This window comes from Moschus berezovskii, chromosome 13, assembly GCF_049115385.1.
Source record: "Moschus berezovskii isolate FMDL1 chromosome 13, NW_MosBer_1.0, whole genome shotgun sequence".
Classification (NCBI taxonomy): Eukaryota; Metazoa; Chordata; class Mammalia; order Artiodactyla; family Moschidae; genus Moschus; species Moschus berezovskii.
The window spans coordinates 32,270,447-32,290,882 of NC_142472.1; the positions used below are offsets into that span (position 1 = coordinate 32,270,447).

Consider the following 20,436-nt stretch of genomic DNA (forward strand, 5'->3'; position numbering starts at 1 on the left):
TGACACTGAGTTACCAGTATTTAATTTTTTCAAAGAAGAATGCTTAAAAATTACAAAAAATTACTTGTCCCATCACTCAGTTCAGTTCAGTTCAGTTGCTCAGTTGTGTCCGACTCTTTGCGACCCCATGGACTGCAGCACGCCAGGCCTCTCATCATTATCATATATAATAAAGAAAAGTTTAATACCGATATGTGGGTGGATAGGACTCAAGCCAAAGGATAGGCTTTCCCAGGAAAAGAAATTTGTCCACCTTTCTTAATGTTTATTTCCGAATACTTCATTGTTCATAATTTCTGAACCATTGTATTAGATGATAATGTATCTATTTTCTTAAGTCAGTAGATACATAATATTTTAAAGTGAAAGTGCAAGGAATAAGATAATTAAAGACATTCAAATATGACTGAAAAGTAAGAAATTTTCCTTAGAAAAGAGATTGAAGTATTTTAGCTTTAGGTTAAGTTATCAGAATCATTTTAACTTTAGGTTAAGATGGTTAAGGTTTGACTCTGGTTAATTAGACGATGAATCCTGTTGCTTTATTTTCTGTTCTCCAATTTGTCTGTCACCACCCCCAATGTACTAAGTGGATGGATGGTGGATAAGTACTCAAAGAGGACAGAAAAAAAGTGATCTCTTCCTATGACTGGTTAGAAAGTTAGTTTTCCTACTCTGAATTGTTCCTATACTTTTGTAAGTAACCAGGATCTGGTTTTAGAATAGGACAGTTAAGTTCCTATTTTATAAGAGTCGGTCCCAAAGATGAAACTCGACAGTCTCAAACTCAAAGAGGTATGTAGCTTTTTATAGCAAAAGGAAAGAGACTCTTGTTCTACTGGTAGGTTTTGACACCCATGCCTCAACTCCCAGTAGTTGTGAGGATTCAAAACTTATAAAATATACTTAGAACATGATGCCTGGGACATAGTAAATCATCTTGTGTGCATGCTAAGTTGCTTCAGTCATGTCTGACTCTTTGCGATCCTATGAACTGTAGCTGGCCAGGCTCCTCTGTCCATGGGATTCTTCAGAAAAGAATATTGGAGTGGGTTGCCATTCCCTTCTCCAGGGGATCTTCCAGGCCCAGGGATCAAACCCATGTCTCTTGCACTGGCAGGTGGATTCTTTACCCCTGTGGCCTTCCCTTATAGCTTAGTTGATAAAGAATCTGCCTGCAATGCAGGAGATGCCGGTTCGCTACCTGGGAAGCCCAAACCATCTTAGTGTTAGCTATTATTAATATTTGTGTGTGTGTCTGTGTGAATGAGAATTGATTGTTAATTCAATGAAACAATAGAAACAAGATAGAAGAAATGATTTCAAAACTCTCATTCTTTAGACCTGAAGATAGAAGCACAAAATTGGATTCATAGAGGATAGTTCAGCATGAAGTCAGAAATTGATGGGGCTACCTGAATAAATAGTAAATCTGTGACAGGAACTAAGTGTATAAGTCAAGAGAAATCAAATCGTGTTTTTAACTGTGTGTTCTTACTGATTTACTTAATAGTTAAGTATTGCTATACGATAAACACTGCTTTGAGAATTAGTTAATCTAAGTTTGAAGTCTGTGAGAAAGTGGCCATGTAACTTAAAGCTAAAGAAATAGAAGTCTTCCTCTATAAATTCTGAAAATCAGATTTTACATGTTTTGAGTTTTGTTTTGGTGGTTCTTTAATGTAACTCCTGCCTAAACATTATAGACTGGTTATTACAAACATTAATAAACTTGGTTTTAACTTTATTTTATAGATAGTTTTACCATTATGATTACTAAAAAAGAAAGATATACCGGGATTATAGCTTTAGCTCTTCTGACCTTAGGTCTGCTATCCCCCCAGTGTTTTTGCAGAACATTGGTTTTATAAGAGCTCTAACAAAGGGTTTTCTTGTCAGTAAGTTTGTGAAGAGCTGCATTTTGTATGTTCAGTTTAGATTTATAATCTAAATGACTTGAAAAGGCAAACACTCCTTGCTTATTCCAGTCTTTTCCAAATATTGTTTCTAGAATCATTTTCTATGTAAGATACGGAGCCTACCTCATAACTACTTTTCATACTTTTTTTTCTTCCTTCATTTGTCAGATCTTCAGGCCTTTTTCTTTTTTCCCCTTCTGTCATATGTTTGCCTTATAATTTGGTACAAACTTCAAATGATGCTGTGTAAGACTAAATAGGCAAATTTCTAGAGCAAGCTTATGAATAAAATGCTTCAGTGCTTAAACAGGCTTTTAATTTATACTTCAAAGCATAGAAATTAGAGAAAATTGTAAAATGAACCCCCACATGTTCCTCATTGAGCTTCAGCAATTATCCACTTATGGCCAATCTTTTTTTGTCTGTATTCCACCCACTACAACACTCTACCTCCTTGTTTTGGAGCCATTCCCAGTCATATCATTTCAGCTGTAAACCTTTTGGTGTGTCTCTCTCAATATTAGAAGCCAAATAAAATAAAATAATACTATTATTATACCTAAAAATCATTATTATTCCTTAAATATTATTAAATACCCAGTCAGAGTTTACATTTCCCTGGTTTTCTTATAAATATTTTACTTTCTTCCTTTAGGGATCCATAATAAGTGCATATTTTGATTAGCTTGATTGGTATTACACAATTATAAATTCATAGATTTAAACATTTCATGGCTATTGATCCATTGTTCTCAGTTATTGATGTATCCTGTCTTTGGCTAATGGCTACTGTATAGGGTTGTTGTGAGTTGTTTTGACAGGACTCTAGTGGGTTATGATATTTTCTTTCTGGTATGAAAAGGTGTTCTAGGTTCATCTTATACATTTTCTCTTCCAGACCAGGAACTGGCCATTTCTCTAAGGAGCTCTGGTTCTTATTACTGGGAAAGGTATTTAAAGACCATAGTCTGAGTACTAAGCATGCTCATTACTACTTGAGTATGTTAACTATAACAATTTTTTTCAGAGGTCAGAGCTGGAAGTGGGGGGAAAAATGCATTCATATCCAGATATGTACATATACATATACATGTATAGCACATATATACACATGTATAAAGAAAATAAATGGAAGGCTCCTGATATTTCCCATATAATTCTGTACTGTGTGGTTTTTATACACACACATATACAGGTATGCGCTGTTTTATTGTGCTCTACTTTATTGCAATTTGCAGACATTATTGTTTGGTTGACAGATTGAAGGTTTGTGGCAGCACTTCTTTATGCTGATCTGTCGCCACCATTTCCCAACAGCATTTGCTCACTGTATGTCTCTCTACAACACTTTGGTAATTTCTGCAATATTCCAAACTTTCTCATTATTATTATTATATTTGTTCTGGTAACCCCAGAACAAATGGTGGTTATTTGGGGGCACCATAAACTGTGCCCATATAAGATGGCAGATTTGGTCAATAAATGTCTGTTCTGATTACCCTGTCAAGCAGCCATTCTGTGTCTCTCCCTCTCCTCGGGCCTTCTTGTTCCCTGAGACAAAACGACCTTGGAATGAGGCCAGTTGATTACCCTACAGAGGCCTCTAAGCATGCAAGTGAAAGGGAGTCTCATGTCGCTCACTTTTAAGTCAAAGGCTAGAAATGATTAGGCTTAGTGAGGAAGGTATATCAGAAGCTGAGCTAGGACAGAAACTAGGCCTCCTGTGCCAGTTATTCAAGGTGTGAACACAAAGGAAAAGTTCTTGAAGGAAATTGAAAGTGCTACTCTAGTAAACACACGAATGAATAGAAAGTGAAACAGCCTTATCGTTGATATGGAGAAAGTTTTAGTGGTCTGGAGAGGAGATCAGTCCAGCCACAGCATCCTCATAAAGAAAGAAAGTGAAGTCTCTCAGTTGTGTCTAATCCAAAGCAATGCTCTGTCTTTTTTCAATATTGTGAGGGCTGAGAGAGATGGGGAAGCTTCAGAGGAAAAGTTTGAAGCTAGCAGGCATTGGTTCATGAGGTTTAAGGAAAGAATCTATCTCCATAATATAATGAAGATGGCTACTGTAAACAGATTTTCAGTGTAGATGAAACAGCCTTATATTGAAAGAAAATGCCATCTAGGATATTCATAGCTAGAGAAAAATCATTGCCTGACTTCAGAACTTTAAAGGTCAGGTGACTTTTGTTAGGGTCTCACTCAACTGATGCCTTGAAGCTGAAACCAGAACTCACTTAGCATTCCAAAAATCCCAGACTACTTAGATTTATGCTCATTTTACTCTGCCTTATAATGTGTAAATTTGGAGTAGGAAATGGCATCCCACTCCAGAATTCTTGCCTGGAGAATCCCATCAACAGAGGAGCCTGGAGGGCTACAGTCCATGGGGTTGCAGAGAGTCAGACACAACTGAGAGACTAACGCATACGCATCAATGGGTAAATTGAAAAACAAAGCCTGGATGACAGCACCCAGTAAATAATTTTAAAACTAAAACTTTAGAGAGTTGTAGATTTTCCTTATGAGTTTGAAGTAAGTATTGAATATAGAGATGTGCAAAACTAGATCATAAGAAATTTTTGAAAACTTACTATAGATGACATCACTAACATTTTTTGCTTTCTTTAGCTGGATGAAAACATGAATTTTATGAGTAGACATTTTGTATGAGATAGTTGGAATTCCCTACAGGAATATATTTTAATGTAATATTTGTAGCGTCAAAAAATTAGTTTGTTTCTGGACTTAAATATTATATATAAGTACTTAAAATTTCTTTAGTTATATGACATGATGGGGTCATGGACTAAAAATTTCTGAGCTATATTTTAATAGGCATGAAATCTTTTAAATTAACCATAAATTTATATTTGTAGATTTAAACGTTTTACCTGGGGAGTGTATACTACTCGCGGTCAGCTGTCATTAAACATGTAGTTGTTTCTACATTTCATATTATGCTGTACTTTGAAGTTGTGCTATAATCTTTGGTGACAGTTATTTTGGTCTGTTGCTAACATTGATTTATATTAGTTCAATTTACTTTAATTTGAAAGCACTCTTTCTGAACAAGCCATTTAATGTAGCAAGTACTTAGGCTTGACTATTTACTTAGTTTTTTATTATATGCAATTCTGAAAGCTTTGTAGGGAAGTTCTTTAGTTTTCAATAGAAAAGCTCATTTTTTTTTCTTCATTGAGATATTTTTATTTTGTATTAGTGATACATGAGTCACTTTATGGTATTTGTGATTATTTTATGTAATTTAAGTATAAATACAGGTTTAAAATTATCCTTAAATTTATTAAAGGCTTCTAGTTTCTAGTTACTTTATGAGTCATTTGTGAATTAATAAGAATTAAAATCTAAAACCAGAATCTTGAAGTGCTTTGCGATTATTGCCTTGAGTAGCAGTTATCATTTTACTGTAGACTTGGAGACATAGTTCTTCTAGTCAGATATTGGCCAGTAGTGAAATAGCTCTACTCAAATCACTAGGCTTACTTTGGAAATAAATAACAATATAAAGTAAATTTATAAACTGCAATAATAGATAGTAAATAGAGAAATAAACCACAAAGCAAAAATAGACAACTGTCTTCACTTGTATTTAATATTAGGTACTATAACATTTCATTGTTTTTTTCACAAATTATTAATGTTCTGTATTTCAATATTTTTCATTGTTTTAGGCTGCAGTTCATGGAGCTCGTTTCAAAGGGCAGGATCTAAAGCTGGCATGGAATAAGCCAATAACTAATATTTCAGCTGTTGAAACAGAAGAAGTTGAACCTGATGAAGAGGAAGTATGTTTTTTTTTTTCCCATTTGTTTTTACCCTTAAATGTTTACATTTTTATATAAAATGTGATCTGTGGCTGTGATTTTAACATAAAGCTTTTATTCCTGAGTTACCTTCCAGGCAGGAGATAGCAGATAAAATGCAGATGACTAAATTTTATGTATTAATGAGAACTGTGGATTGCTAATCCAAAAAGAATATATGAAAATCATATATATACTCAGTTTTCATTTACTCTTAGAAGACAATAATTGCTCATTAGATTTTTATCCGCAGGAAGTCTTGTGATATTTTAAGTTTTAGAGTATATATTTTACTTAATTACTTTATCGACATTTCAGGTTTTATTTTAATTCATATATTTTAGTTCATTAGAATGAATGCCTGCTATATGGTAGTTACTGCGATAGGCAGAAAAATGAATAAGACACGGTCCCTATCATCAAGGAGCAATACAATCTGGAAAAGAAGGTGGTGATAGACACAAGAAACTAATTATAATAAAAGGCAGATTGATACGGTGAATAAAGATTTGAACAATATGCTGTGGGTACCCAGAGGAAGGAATGATTGTTTCTTTCCAGAAGAATCTTGAAGGAGGTGGTAGCAGTGTAGCTGAACCCTAAGTGATAAAAAAGGCTTTTCATAACCAAGAACTTGGACTGGGAATAGTTAGAGAGGCATTATAATTGGCAGAGATTTAGGTGTGGAATAGTATATTTTTTCTTGCATAACTGCAGTTAGTCTTATGGCTGAGAGAGGGGAGCGTGAAGGCCACTGAAGTAGGAGAGCCCTTTGAAACCAAAAATCTAAAAATAAGCAACTCTGTTTTATTTAATCATGAAATAAGCTGTAGGAAAAAAAATTGAGGAAGTTAAGGAATGAAGGTAAGGTGGGAAGACTAAATGGTTCCATGTTTTACCTTGAGTAGATTTTCATTATGACACTTCATTTTGTTTGAAGAGCATTTGAGGCTGTTATACATGTCCATAGTCAAATGCAAGAATAAAATGTGTATTTTGAAACTCATATACATGATTTGTCATTTTATATTTTAGATTATACCTTTGTCCTTCCATGAGTTTGAATTGAATGGGGAGAAAAGCAGGAGAGCTCCTGGTATTAGGTATTTTGAAAAGTTTGAAAAGTAGTCTGAGAAGCTTTTATGAAGGGAATTGGGGAAAAGAAAAGAATGCTGTAAAAGAAAATGTTTGTTACATACAGCAGAAAAGAAATATAAATATTGATAAACTTTATTCAAGTTATTGGTTGATTTAGTGTCAGAGAAGAATTACTGATGTTTTCTTTTAAAGAAAGAAGGTGTGCAGCAATGTTTTGTAGGTATAGAAGATGGCATAATTTGATAAAGAGAGGCAGGAGAAATGGCATGTACAAAGGCTTATTGCTTTGATTTTTTTTTAGTGTCTGTTTGATGTAAGCAATAGAATAGATAGTATTGAGAAACCTTTGGGTGGATAAAGGTTGCTTTTTGTTTCTTGATTGTTCTAACTATAGAAATACCTTTTGTATTCGACTCTTGAGAGTAATCAGTATTTAAAAGTGTCACCTTTTTTCTTTTCTTTTTTTTTTTGGGTAAATTCCTAAATGCATTTTAACCTAAAGTTTCAGGAAGAGTCTTTGGTGGATGATTCATTACTTCAAGATGATGATGAAGAAGAAGAGGACAATGAATCTCGTTCTTGGAGAAGATGATTTGACTGATCATTGATCTGCATATGATAGAACTCTACCTGTGTTTCATTAGTATTATCTAATGTACTTTTACATATTTGTAAAAACAATTTTTGGTAAAATGTGATGAAGATGGATTTCACAAATAGACAAAAGAGAAGAAAACTACCTTCTGAATCCTGTATTTTGAAAGATTGATGTTTGCGTTTTATTTCAGTAAACAATTGATAAAGACATCACACTAGAAACATATGCAATGTTTTTATTACATACTTAACATTACAGAATTCTTTGGGTTCTTTGTAATTTAATGAATAGGTCTGAAGACTTAATGACCAATACTTGTTATAACTTAGAGAATTTTGTTTTACTCCAAATAAGGAATGAATTTGCATTTAAAATCTTAATGAATGTTTTCAAAAAATGAATAGATAACATAGTACTCTAACTAAAGTCTCCAAGTTATGTATTCATAATATTACATAGTAGTATGCTTAGGCTTTACTATGTATTAGCCTTTTGTTGGACTTGTGTATGTATTTTACCATATGGGTTTTAATGATAACGGTGTATGACTGCTTTGCATTTGAGTCCTTATGCATTCAGATGTTAAAAAATAAAGTGGAATGGTCTCTTGAAAAGAAAAGAAAAGAAAAAAGCAATGACAAAAAAAAAAAAGACAATGTTCCTTGATTTAAAAAAAAAGAAAAAAAAAAAGAAAGAAAAGAAAAAGAATTAAAATAAATAGACCATTCCAGATGGTGATCTACCCTTCTCCCCAGTTATCACAAAAGGAGCTATAATCACTAACTTATTCTTAATAATGGTTACTGGTACCTTTACAATAATGTACAATCCATTGTTTAAAATTTATACCACTTCAGTTTGGTTTGATCCTATAAACTTTCAACAGATGTCTTAAAATTTAAAAGCAGGCTGATTAGTTTGGAACCAGACTTCAAGTAGAGATAACATTTGGTGAATAAGAAAACATCACATTACATTTTGGATGTATGAAAGAAAACTTGACCATTTGAAGATGTATGAATAAAGAAATGTACTATAGATACTACTTTAGGAAAGCACTGTTTGGTAAGTGTTCCAGTCTGATATTTTAAGTGTGCATTTCCTATACTTCTATAAAAAAAAATCTTTGACATTTGCAACAATATTGTGATTTTTAAGTGGACTTCTCTGACAACATGATCATTGAAAGTTGATACAGCAGTTTCTAGAATGGAGGGTGGGAGATTACATATTTATCTTTTAAAATTTATTCTTTTGGTTGCAAGTATTTCTGCCCCTTCTGAGATTACAGTGATTATATTGAAAATCACACACAGGAAAAACTTTCTTCCCATGCTGGGGTCCTCACAGTCACAAACTGTAATTTCACCACCATAGTCTTTTGCCAGTGGAGTAGCTCTTGAATGCTGTTCCTCTTTTTCTTTTCTTCCTCCACTTAAAGTTGTACATACACTCCCAATGGTTCCTGTTTCATAGGAACGTTTTGGCTTGCAGCTGAGGCACATATTTACATTTAAAATTTTACAGTCAGATTTCTTTTGTCAAAATAGTGACTTTACTCAGAACTTCTTTACTATACTTAGAGCTGTGATATATTTTTATGTATAGTCTCTTGTATGTTGACTATGTGCTATTCTGATTCATTAGGTAAGTTTGTTTTCTTTTCTTTTTAGTAGTCGTGAAAGATGCCAAATTGGCAGAGGCTCACGTTTCTTCTCTTTACACCAAACAGGTATTATAAAGAAAGAAAATCTTTCAAAGGCCAGTTAAATCTCCATACTGATTTTTGGCTTTATAATTTGCTTAGCAAATTTTAGTGTGATATTGTGTAATTATTGTAAAATTCCCTTATAATGTAACTGAAATTACATATTGTTTATTTAAATCCATAAATAGCTAATCACTTTCCCTATTCTTAAATTCTGTCATAACCTAAAATTAAAATGTTTTACACCATGTTGCTTTGAATGAATCAGAACGCAAGTATGTTTTGATTGGGTCCTGAAGTATGGGGATTAAATATTAGCAACATTTATCTGGTTCATAATTATATTTTTATTATCATTAATATGATTTTAATTGTAAATATTATTTAGTATTAAATGCTATTGGAGTTTTTAAATTAATGAGTATGTTTATAAAAAAAATACTAGTACTCTGCATGTACTTTCATGTGTTCTCATTTAAAACTTAAGATATCCATTTTACAGATAAGGAAACTTAGGCTAATAGAGATGGAATGACTTGCCCAAAGTGATAGCTAGTAAATAGAAGGACTAGATTTGAATGCAGGCACTCTGATTTCAGTGCCAAGTTTTTTAAAAACTATGTTGCTACCTCCTTCGTAATTATTGATCGGGCATGAGATTGTGTTTGCAGTAAATGTAGTAGATGTTACACAAAATTACTAGTCTTTTTGGTCACTAGCTAGTTCATACCTTAACCATCCCTTTTAATACAGCACTTTGTTCATATCTCTGTTACAGTACTTATGTTGTAATATAGTTTATCTGGTTTATATGTCTGTCTTCCCCACTAGATTACAAGCTCCTCTAAGAAGGGGACCATGTCTTATTCATCTTTATCTATAGTGATTATCATAAAACCTGGCTCATAGTGAACATTCAGTTGTTTGTGGGATGAATTAATGAATGAATGCATATTTAAATCTCCAATAATGGAGTGACAATTACCTCCCTTGTTAATTCTTATCAATTTTCCAGAAATCTTTCTTGAAGGTCTTCTCAATCAATTGGGATCGTCTTAGTAAACAGTTGATTCTGTTAAGTATTGTACCAGTGGGGTTTGTTGCAAATAGTGATGGAGGAATATACACATAGTCTTAGTGGAATTTCCATAGCAATTAGTAAGCTATTAACGTTTTGGAATATTAAATGTCTATTTCAGAAGTAAGATAGCCTTTTGGTTTCTATCAGTGTGTAAGAATAGAAATGTCAAGAGTCACTAATCTAGTCCATCCCATTAATTTTTTATATTCAAAGATGAGTGAGTGTAGAGTACTGGACAAGTGTTAAGAGATTTAGCTTTTGGTCCCAAGCTCTGTAACATATTCTCTGGCCTTAGACAAGTCTCTTAACTTATCCAGGGTTGTTTCCTTGTCTGTAAAATTAAAAGGGTTGGACTAGATGATCTCTTAAGGTTCCTTTCACATCTTTAGTTTTCCTGGCAGTATATTAGTGTTTGATCTAAAACAGTTTAACATATCTATACCAGTTCTCCCTTCCTGTTTTTGCTTTACTGTTTCTATCATCAGTAGAAGCAACTTAGATTTGGTTATGATAAGTCATACAGTGTGTCTTGGTACAGTTTTGAATACTGTTCCTAGATGTTTGCTTTTGCTACACAAATTACATTTAACCTAAAAAGTATAGACTAACTTCTGTATTCGCACTTTTTCTTCATACTTATAACTTCCTTTCAGTTCTAAACTCAGAGTTTAAAACTCTTTCTTATTATAGTATTTACCTAAAACTTGAAATATATTTTTTAATTCTGCAGTTTTCTGTAGAATTTCTTTGCTATAGTATAGATCTGGGCTGAAGTGGGAATGAAGAAGGAATTGAGATGTAGACAGCTACTTTTTTCAGAAAAAAATTGAAGGAAATTGTATATCATTTGTTAAAAGATTGATTAGGATTACCTCAAGGGATGGTTGAGTTGTCATTTTACATATTTCATTCAGTATCTTATGTCTCTACATAGCAGTGTTGTTTTAAATGTTATTGGATAATTGTAACATTTAAAAATTAATTTTGGTAGTTAACCAGTATTCAGCATTTAATGAAATCATGTTGCATGAATGGGATGGTATTCCATAGCTCTTGTTTTGTGATATGATCAAATGTATCAAACGATAGTTTACTATTAAGATAAGACTTCATTGTTTTAGCTGACTACCTGTGAAAAGTATGGTTTAATTGGAGGAAATTTCTTCTTACTAGAACTATTTTATGGGGACTGTATTTTCAGTCTTACTTGGAACATTACTTACTGGTTCTAAAGGTTACAAAAAGAAAGCAAACAGTTGCTTGTCTAGTATGTTGAAATATCAATGGCTATTTTAGAGTATCATGCAAACTTTATAAATTTATATTTTCTTCCTTTTTTCCCCTTACCTGTAGTAACTAATTATAGAAAATTAGTTTTAGTCCTAGAATTTATGTAAATATTTGTGAGATTTTTTTTTCTTCCCTTACAAAAAAAATCTTAGCATTTTAAAACAAAAATGTCCTGTGTAAAAGTTTTGGCTTGTTAGCCTAGTTCAGTAAGCTTGTTAGCTTATTTTTGGTCTTTCACAGTGCTATTCCCATTCTTCTGAAACCCTGTATGATTAAAAGTAGAAATTCAATCTAGGGATAAATCATGAGCATACAATATTTGTAAGGCAGAAAGAAAAAGTTTCCTTTTCCCATATTTTCAGAAACTATCTTATTAACTTTTTGAATTGGCTAGTTGCTCTAAGGTATGTATACAGCATACAGGCTTTTAGAGAAGAATAAATTTTTTGCTCTCTGATTATTGTATACCTATCAGATGACAGCAGATTATCAGATGACAGCTATCTGATATCCAGAATAACTATCTAAAAGACCCAAGAAAGAAAGAAACCTTGGTGAATTTGATTGACATGCTTAGTAATTTCTAATGAAAACATTATACTTATTCAGTACAGAAATTCCTAATTTGGTTCTTGCATTTTATCAGTATTATGTACTTATTAGCTTAGTATAATTGAAGCATTTTTTACTTTTTTGTACCAATTTATATTCATTTCTTTCTAACCCTGCCTCCCTGTTACTTTATTTCATCCATCCTCTTATCATCTCATCATCCAAGTTAGTCTTCTTTTGTATACCAGACACTGTCTCATTTTGATATGTTCCTTTTTATTTACTTTTGTTGTTTATCATTATGCTTAGTATAGTATTTTATGTCATACAGTGTGATTGAAGAATGAAATGGTTATCCCATGGAGTTTAAGGAAATTATATATATAGCTCACGATTATCTTGTAGTCCTTGGGAAACTTAAGACAATCATTCTTGCTTTTATTTTTTTATCAATATCTTGAAATTTGTTAATGATTTCTTAAAATTGTTACTTTGCCAACCCACACTGATAAAAATTTACTGTATGGTCCATGATGACATTTCCTAATGAAAAATTTGGATCATAACGATGTTGCGGAGTTGTGATCTGTGCAGCTTAATGTTTCAGTGAAGTGTGTTGCAGAGAGGTTTTGTTAAAATCATTTTAAACCTTGGTTGATCTTTGTAAAATTTGTCTGCAGCTTTCATTTTGATTCCTTTCTCAGATGTAATGTTTTAAAAAGTTGGAGGTCAATGTATGGTATGATTCAAGTTTTAGATTTATTTACTGTTTTCAAAGTTTTTTTTAATAGTCTTCTCTTTTTCCAGCAGAGGGAGATCATCATTGCCTGAATTTAGCTTTGTGACTACAACAGCAAGACCTGTTCCTGTCTGGAGACGACTGTTATAATATGATACTATCACTTTATGTTTGCCCTTTATCAGTTTGAATAGATTTTTACATGTACCATAATTAGCATTTTTATTTTTCCAGTTCTTTTAGGGTACATCTGAGTCCAGAAGTAAATTTGAGTGTGTGCTTTGTCTGATCTTATACTTAAATGTTTTCTCCCCTTTATAGCCGTTTGTTTTTAAACACTCTAAGAAGGAAAAAAAAAAAATCCTCTTGGTTTTCCTAACATGAGATGAATTTTCAGGCTCAGCCAAGTTGAAATTGTATCTAGGAAATCTATAAAGCCATGATACTATACTATGTTCATCAGCATGAACAATCTAGAATGATGAAAATGATTAAAAAGTTAAACCATGGTTTGGCTTTAATTTTTCTGGGCTTAGGATACATTTCTGGAGTTAGGATGGTTACTTACAGTAATTTTGAACAAATGGTTAAAATATTTTTTTTCACATGGTAATAACTTGCCTGTTTCTTCTAAATATATTTATTGAAGTCTGTGCCAAGGCCACTTACCCAGATAATTTTTTAAAAATTCTTTAACTCTTCAAAATCAACAGGAGAATAATTTGCTTTTCAAGTAGTATGGGATGATCTGTGAATTATAGATATTGAGAAATATCTAATGAACATCTAATGTACACAGTGTTTCCTTGTTTTCTTCACTTGCAACGAAGACATCAAAGACAATCTTAAAAGCAAGGGGAAATAGTGTGTGTCTAACACTGTTAAAGACTATAGTTTTCCTGCCTTAAGAGGTGTATGTCCACGTTGTTTATTTATAAGCAATATGGTGTAGAATTATTTATAAAGAGTGAAGTTAAATTTTACTGTATATTTTCATCCAAAATACCCTCTTTATAATGGGCACGGTAAAGTTTCCAGAACATTAATTTCTTAGTATTCCTTCTTAGATTCTCATTAACATTTTAGAAGTTAGAAGTTACACTTGATCACAACTTTTCATTAAAAGAATCCAAATTATATTTGATTCTCTTCACCCTTGTTTTCCTTTGTTTTTAGTTCCATTCAGCCATGCTCACATTTTCACCTTTTTGTGCAAAGTTAACTATTCTGCAAGCACTTTTTCTTGAGTATGCATTGCATTTGTAGTCAGGAAAAAAGAATGAATACGTCAGACACAATGTAAATTGTCTATTTTGATTCATATTAATTGAAAACAGCATGGTTAATGTAGGCTTGGTTTAAAGGAACAGTAAGTATTTTGGAAATTTTTCTTACTTACGACCTTGTAGCCTACAAGGCATTTTAAAAATTAGACTTTTGTATTAGTTCACATTGTAAACTTAACATGTAGCTGCTGGGAGTTCCCTGATATTTTCCCAGGTTAGTTCAGTATTTTTTCTTTGTAAGGAAAGATTCTCTGTCTGTGTAATAGAATAGCTGTAACGTGCTGGGCTGAAAACCCAAAGATAATTCTCTGAAGAGACCATACTTGCTGTTAACAGCTTTGGGTTGCTTAATAGCTGTGGATCACATACCACTACTCTCTCTTATTTTGTCCTCTTCCTTTTTTTACCACCCCCCTTGCTTTTAAATTAAAAACAAAATAAAGCAAAATGAAATTGAACATGCCATTGGGAATCAGAAGTTGAGATGATTTAATTCTCGTTAAAATCATTGCACTTTTTGAAAAATTGCTTTGAGATCTGGTAGGTCAGGTATATATTTTAATAAGTTCTCATATGTTTATTAATTAAAGATGAGGATTTTCATTATTTCATTTTCCTGAAGAAGATTCTCATGGAGCTATATGTAGATAACTGTACAGAATCACTTTTGTGTAATTGAATGAAGCAGTTTACCTCTGCACGATTGCATTATGAAAGCCTTTATATATCTTTATATTTTTCAATATACCTAGATTTTACACTATTAGCTGCCCTAGTCATGCTGTATTTTTTTTTTTCAAATAGAGTTTATAAATATTTGTGCTCAAAGTACAGATCAATTGAATATTTTTGGTCTTGTTTACAAGAGCAACAATACTTTAAAGTGATGCATCCCCTCAAGTGTCTTAGGAAAAAGTCATTGGTGCTACAAAACCTTTCAATATCATTTTTCAACCTGTTATCCAGACTTTGCTGAGCTTAAGTCTATGATTGCTTGTAACTTAATCTAATCTAGCAGCATAATTATAAAAGCAGTCTGTGATGAGCCAGGTAAAGAACCCAGCCAATTAGAAACACCCTGTAATTTAAAGAGAATGATGCAGAATGACATTATACTAATTGGTGTCCACCTTCCCAGAAAGAAAATATTTTCTTCAATTTGTTAGTAGCTCTTTTGATAAGAGGAATGATGTTAATATGACTAGACTAAAAGAAATGATACATTGAGCATGGCTCAGTTTTCCCAATTGCAAATGGAAAACTTTTCTAGTCCTAAAAAATGGTGTAATCCTCTTCTGCTTTCAATTCCCATCTGTCTTTTACTCATCAGGAGGCAGGGTAATTCTTAAATATTTATAGAACATTTGATGAGTTATAAAGAGATGTATTATTTACATTGTACAAGTTTTGTGTTGATGTGCAGATTTTCTGCATCTGCAAGACTTCATTCCAGCACCTTAGTGAATGTTCTTAAGATACAGTTTTTAAGTATCAGCAAAGCATTCATAGATGTTTACTTTTGATTCTCAGAATCCTGAACCTGTTTTGGGTATGATATTACTTTAGAACATGTCTGGCACAAGATTTCCTTTAATAGTGGTTTAGTTTAACTCAAATTTCTGTGGATTGTTGAACCTAAAAACACCAAAGGAATTCCTTCTTGTCTGGAGACTGGATTATTCCAGTTTTTAATACCTGTGCCCATAAGTATCCCATTTCATGAATGTGTGTTGGCATGGGGGAAAAATTCCCTGCTCTTTGAGTGGAGCGAAAGTAATTGGTTAAGCTGTAGCAGCTTTTTTGTTTATTTTTAAAGTGATAAAACTTGAAAATGGTAAAACTTGAACTAGAAAACTACTCTTGTATGCCTAGAATGTTTATAGTATTACGTGTTTATGTGGGGTTGTCAACATTTTTATTATTTATAGTTGAATTATGTTGTTTTGTTTGTTAATACCCATAATGTTTATTATTTTTATATTTTGAAAATTTTTTAAATAAAGTAGTCTTACTAAAAGCAGTTGTTAACTTTTTAAAATTGTCCTGCATTTTGCATCAATTATATTAACATAGAATAGAAAGGAAAATTTGCAGCTCTCAGGCATTGCACAGTTGAAAATTCTGAAAATATTTATATGAAGAAATGGCTCTATATTGCCTCTTCCTCTCTTCACAGCCATTCTCACTTAAAATTGTTTTAAGTTACCTTTGGTACCAAAGTGTTCTTGACTCCTTTTGTCACACATGTACAAAAATCTTCCGTATCCCTTTTCTCCCTAGTTCCTACCTATTTATTGCTAGAAATGTTCTCTTTATTTCATTTGGGGGCTAAAAAATTTCTCCTTATCATGAGTGATAGTATAAAGATACTCTGCTATCAGAGAAGGACCACCATAGATTCAGAAGTGAAATTAGAGACATAAACCTTTTCTGTCAACCTCGAAGGCCAGTGAAAGTTTTCAGAACGTCCCTCCGTAATTTTCAGTTTTCATCTGAATGTTTATTATCCTGATCTAATTTGATCTGCTTTTCCAGCATTCAGCATGTTCATTTCATGCTTTTATTGAGTGATCAGTATTGTGATTTTTTTGTTGTTGTTGCAGATATTCCTTCCATCATCTATAACATGGGTTAAATAAGTTTGGTAATAGCCTGTCTTCCACTATTTCTACAGGAAAATACATTATCATCTCAAAGTGCATAAGTCGATAAAAATCCAATTAGAGATCTGGTTATGAAATAGAAGTTTCTGGCTTGAAATAGAGGACTTTGGTTAATACATAATGACAGTAAAATTATTAAAAATTATATAATATGTGGAGTATTTGCAGAATAATCATGTTAGCCTTCACTTAACCTGGGAATTACTTCTGTATAGAGTATGAATGAATTTGGTCTTTTTTAATCCTGTAAAAAATCAAATATGACGTGTTGTCGAAAAGCTAGACATTCAAAATAAAAAAAACAAAGAGGTAGGATGATAGAAAGCCTGTCATTTACAAATGATCCCCAGACATTTTAAAATGGGATTATATAATGCATATTGCTTTGTAGTCTTTCCATGTATTATAATAGGTATATATACCATTTTTAAAGCCCCTCCATTTGTAGATGACTCATAGTATATTGTCTCCTCATTTGGGGCACTTAGGACTTTTCCAGCTTTTATTTTATTGTAAATAATGCCATATCCTTAAACATCTTTGATTATTTCTTCAAGATATTTTCTTAGAACTGCTGCATCAAAGTACATTATTAAAATGATACATTTTAATTTGATCTTTTACAGGCAGTTATGTATAAACACCTGTTTTCATAATTTAGCTTTGGAAAAGAGCATTCATTCAGTTTTCTTTGTAAATGTGTTAGAACTTACTGAAATTGTTCTAAACATTGCAGCAAATTAATGGTTTTAAGCTCTAATTTTATTTTCTATAGTATGTTGTTGGCAGGATTTTCTATTCCCTACTATAGCAATTCCCTCCCTTAGAACTACAGATTTGTATACTTTTGTTACAGCATTTTATAAACTTTCAAGAACTTCTACAGTCTCATAACTAGTCTTATTGGATAGTAGGACAGATAACCTTTGTCTTTATTAAATAAGTTAAAATAAATGACAGTATAAGGACTGGAATTTCCATTTCTTAATACCGTAGTCACTATAAGAATACTCAAAGAGGTATCAAATAATTTACAGCAGAAACAAACTCCCCTTATTTTTTATCTCAGCTCTGCAAACTGCTTCCAGAAAAATTTGTCTTCCCCATGAAGTTCATGAAAATTCGTGATTGAAGTACATAAAGAGAAGTAAACTGTGAAAGAAAAAAATTACGTAGAAATGAGAAAATGAGTTTCATATATTTCCTTATATAAAAGTCCATTTTTAGAAGAATCATTTTATTCAGAATAATGTGATTCCTTGCAAAATATTGCTTGAATATTTTCCTGAACTATCCATGGTCATGTTCTATCTAATTTTTTTCTAATATACAATATAATATGATGGTTCCAGTATTCAAGTGTTTTACAGTGTTATAGCAGAGTTTTCTTAAGTTGATCGTTAATTTACTTTTTATATATCTCAAATGTGTATTATTGAAGTACTGTGCAAGAATTTGTATTCAGTGCTGTGAGAATCATTCTGATAATCTAACATATAATATGCCCTGTATTTGTGTTGAAAATTTTGAATTTAGGTCATGGAGTTAATGAAAAGACCACTTTTATATTTCTGACTTCAAAGAGGGTACAGTATAAATTAAACCTTAAAGAGTCTCACATTTTGACCAGCTTTTTTTTTAATGTTAAAATGCTATTTGTCCTTAATATCTCATTTAAATCAGAATGTCAAGGACATTACCAACCTATTTTTTTTAAGTAACATCTGACTTAATAGGTACCCTTTATTTAATTTTTTAAATTAAAGTCTGTGTTGGAGAAATACTTGGAAATTATAACTGTCTGAAAGTTTGGAGTTAGAAGCAAATTTGTACTAAGTTTAATGCAGTATTTTTCTTGTTTAGGGTTTTGGTTGTTGGTGATAAATAACTAGTAGATGATGTGCCAGCTTTACATTTTTTTTTCTTATCAAGTTAGTATTCAGAATTAATAGAAATTAATGATTAAAAAGGAGATCGCTGGCATTTAAAGTTGTCATGTCTACCTAAGGTAAGAATTTAAGTAAAAACCAAATAGGTATCTTGACAGAAACACTTAATACTGAACCAATTACTAGTCATGACAATCCTCATGCATGTCATATTTAGAATAGTGTGAAAACTGCATATATTAACAACAATTGTAACCAACAATTCGGTCAACCTAAAAGAAGTAGGTCTTTTAAATTTTGTTTTGTCAAAGTCTCCAGTGAAAAGGACTTCCCTGGTGACTCAGACAGTGAAGAGTCTGCCTGCAATGCAGGAGACCTGGATTCGATCCCTGGGTTGGGATGATTCCCTGGAGAAGGAAGTAGCAACCCACTTCAGTATTTTTGCCTGGAAAATCCATGGACAGAAGAGCCTGGTGGGCTACGGTCCATGAGGTCGAAAAGAGTCGTACATGACTTAGCAATTAAACAACAAGCAGTGAAAAAAGGAGAGAATTCCCAGAGTGGGAGTGCTCACAAAAGAACAGACCCATCTAAGGTGCCAAGGATGGGAAGAGAAGGATAGGTCATAGATTTAGTCCTGCATTTGTGGAAGTTCTGACCAGGAAGCAAGTAGTACATTTTCATTTTTCTCAACTGATAAGCTTTATGTAGCACCAAAAGACAAGGAAATTCCGTAGAAAAGCATGTCTCCAGGGCACGTCTATTCGGGGTCCTACTTGTGTTTCTCATGGGAGAGCACTCAAGGTGGGGATGATAGCAATTTGAACTAGTTCTTACATCCCTCCTCACAAAGAACTCTAATCTGACAGAGCATAAGTCATACCATTCACGCCTAATGTCCGGATTTGATGTCCCAGATTTTTTTTTTTTTTTTTTACTGTGCTGTGTATATAACCTACCTGTAGTACTTCCCCAGTTGGACTTGGAAATGTTCCAAATGTGAACAATTAACAGCCTTGATGTATGTAATTCTAAGTATGGTGTACTGCATACGGTAGACAGAAAAATCAGTTGTATTTCTAAATATTAGCTTGGAACACATGGAGGCTGAAATTAAAGATACAGTGCCAATTCTAGTAAATGAAAAAGTGACATAGGTGTAAATCTAACAGTGTGTGCAGGACTTGTGTGCTGAAAACTACAAAATGCTGATAAAAAAGTATCAAAGGAGACCTAAGGAAATGGAGAGACAGTCATATGTCAGAAAGCTCAAAAGTAAGTGTGTCAGTTCTCCCAGAACTGATAAACAGATTTAACACTGATAACACAGATTTAACATAATTGTGTGTGTGTATGGATACAAGATTGTACTAAAATTTATATGGAAAGGCAAAATAACTAGAATAAAACAATTTTTTAAGAGACTAATCAAGTGGGAAAAATCCAATTTTAAGAGTAATTTTGTAGCTAAAGTCATCGAGACTGTTCTTTTTTAAATTTTTTATTTTGTATCAGGATATCGCTGATAACAATGTTGTGCTAGTTTGAGGTGAATGGCAGAGGGATTCAGCCATATATACACGTGTATCAGTTCTCCCCCAAACCTCCCTAACTATCCGTTCTTATCCTTCTGGACAACCATAAGCTCGATTTCGAAGTCTTAAGAGTCTTTCTGTTGTGTACGTAAATTCATTTGTATTATTTCTTTTTAGGTTCCACATAGAAGGGATGTCATACAATATTTCTTCCCTAAGACTGGGTTCTTTATGGGAGCAATAGATCA

General features: G+C 32.6%; 1 protein-coding gene across 17 annotated transcripts in view; it reads left to right on the forward strand.

The window, feature by feature from the left end:
* RBM26 (RNA binding motif protein 26) overlaps positions 1–18,318 on the forward strand; it is an 87,892-nt gene extending 69,574 nt beyond the window's left edge. For 3 of the 17 annotated variants that reach the window (XM_088842656.1, XM_088842657.1, XM_088842660.1), the window contains exons 21-23: positions 5,618–5,731; positions 7,350–9,177; positions 12,884–18,316. In XM_088842656.1, the coding sequence (XP_088698782.1) occupies positions 5,618–5,731; positions 7,350–7,439 (204 nt within the window). In that variant the 3' untranslated portion in view covers positions 7,440–9,177; positions 12,884–18,316. The other 14 variants (XM_088842662.1, XM_088842658.1, XM_088842659.1 and 11 more) reach the window with 10 other exon arrangements.
* Positions 18,319–20,436: the final 2,118 nt, after the last annotated feature.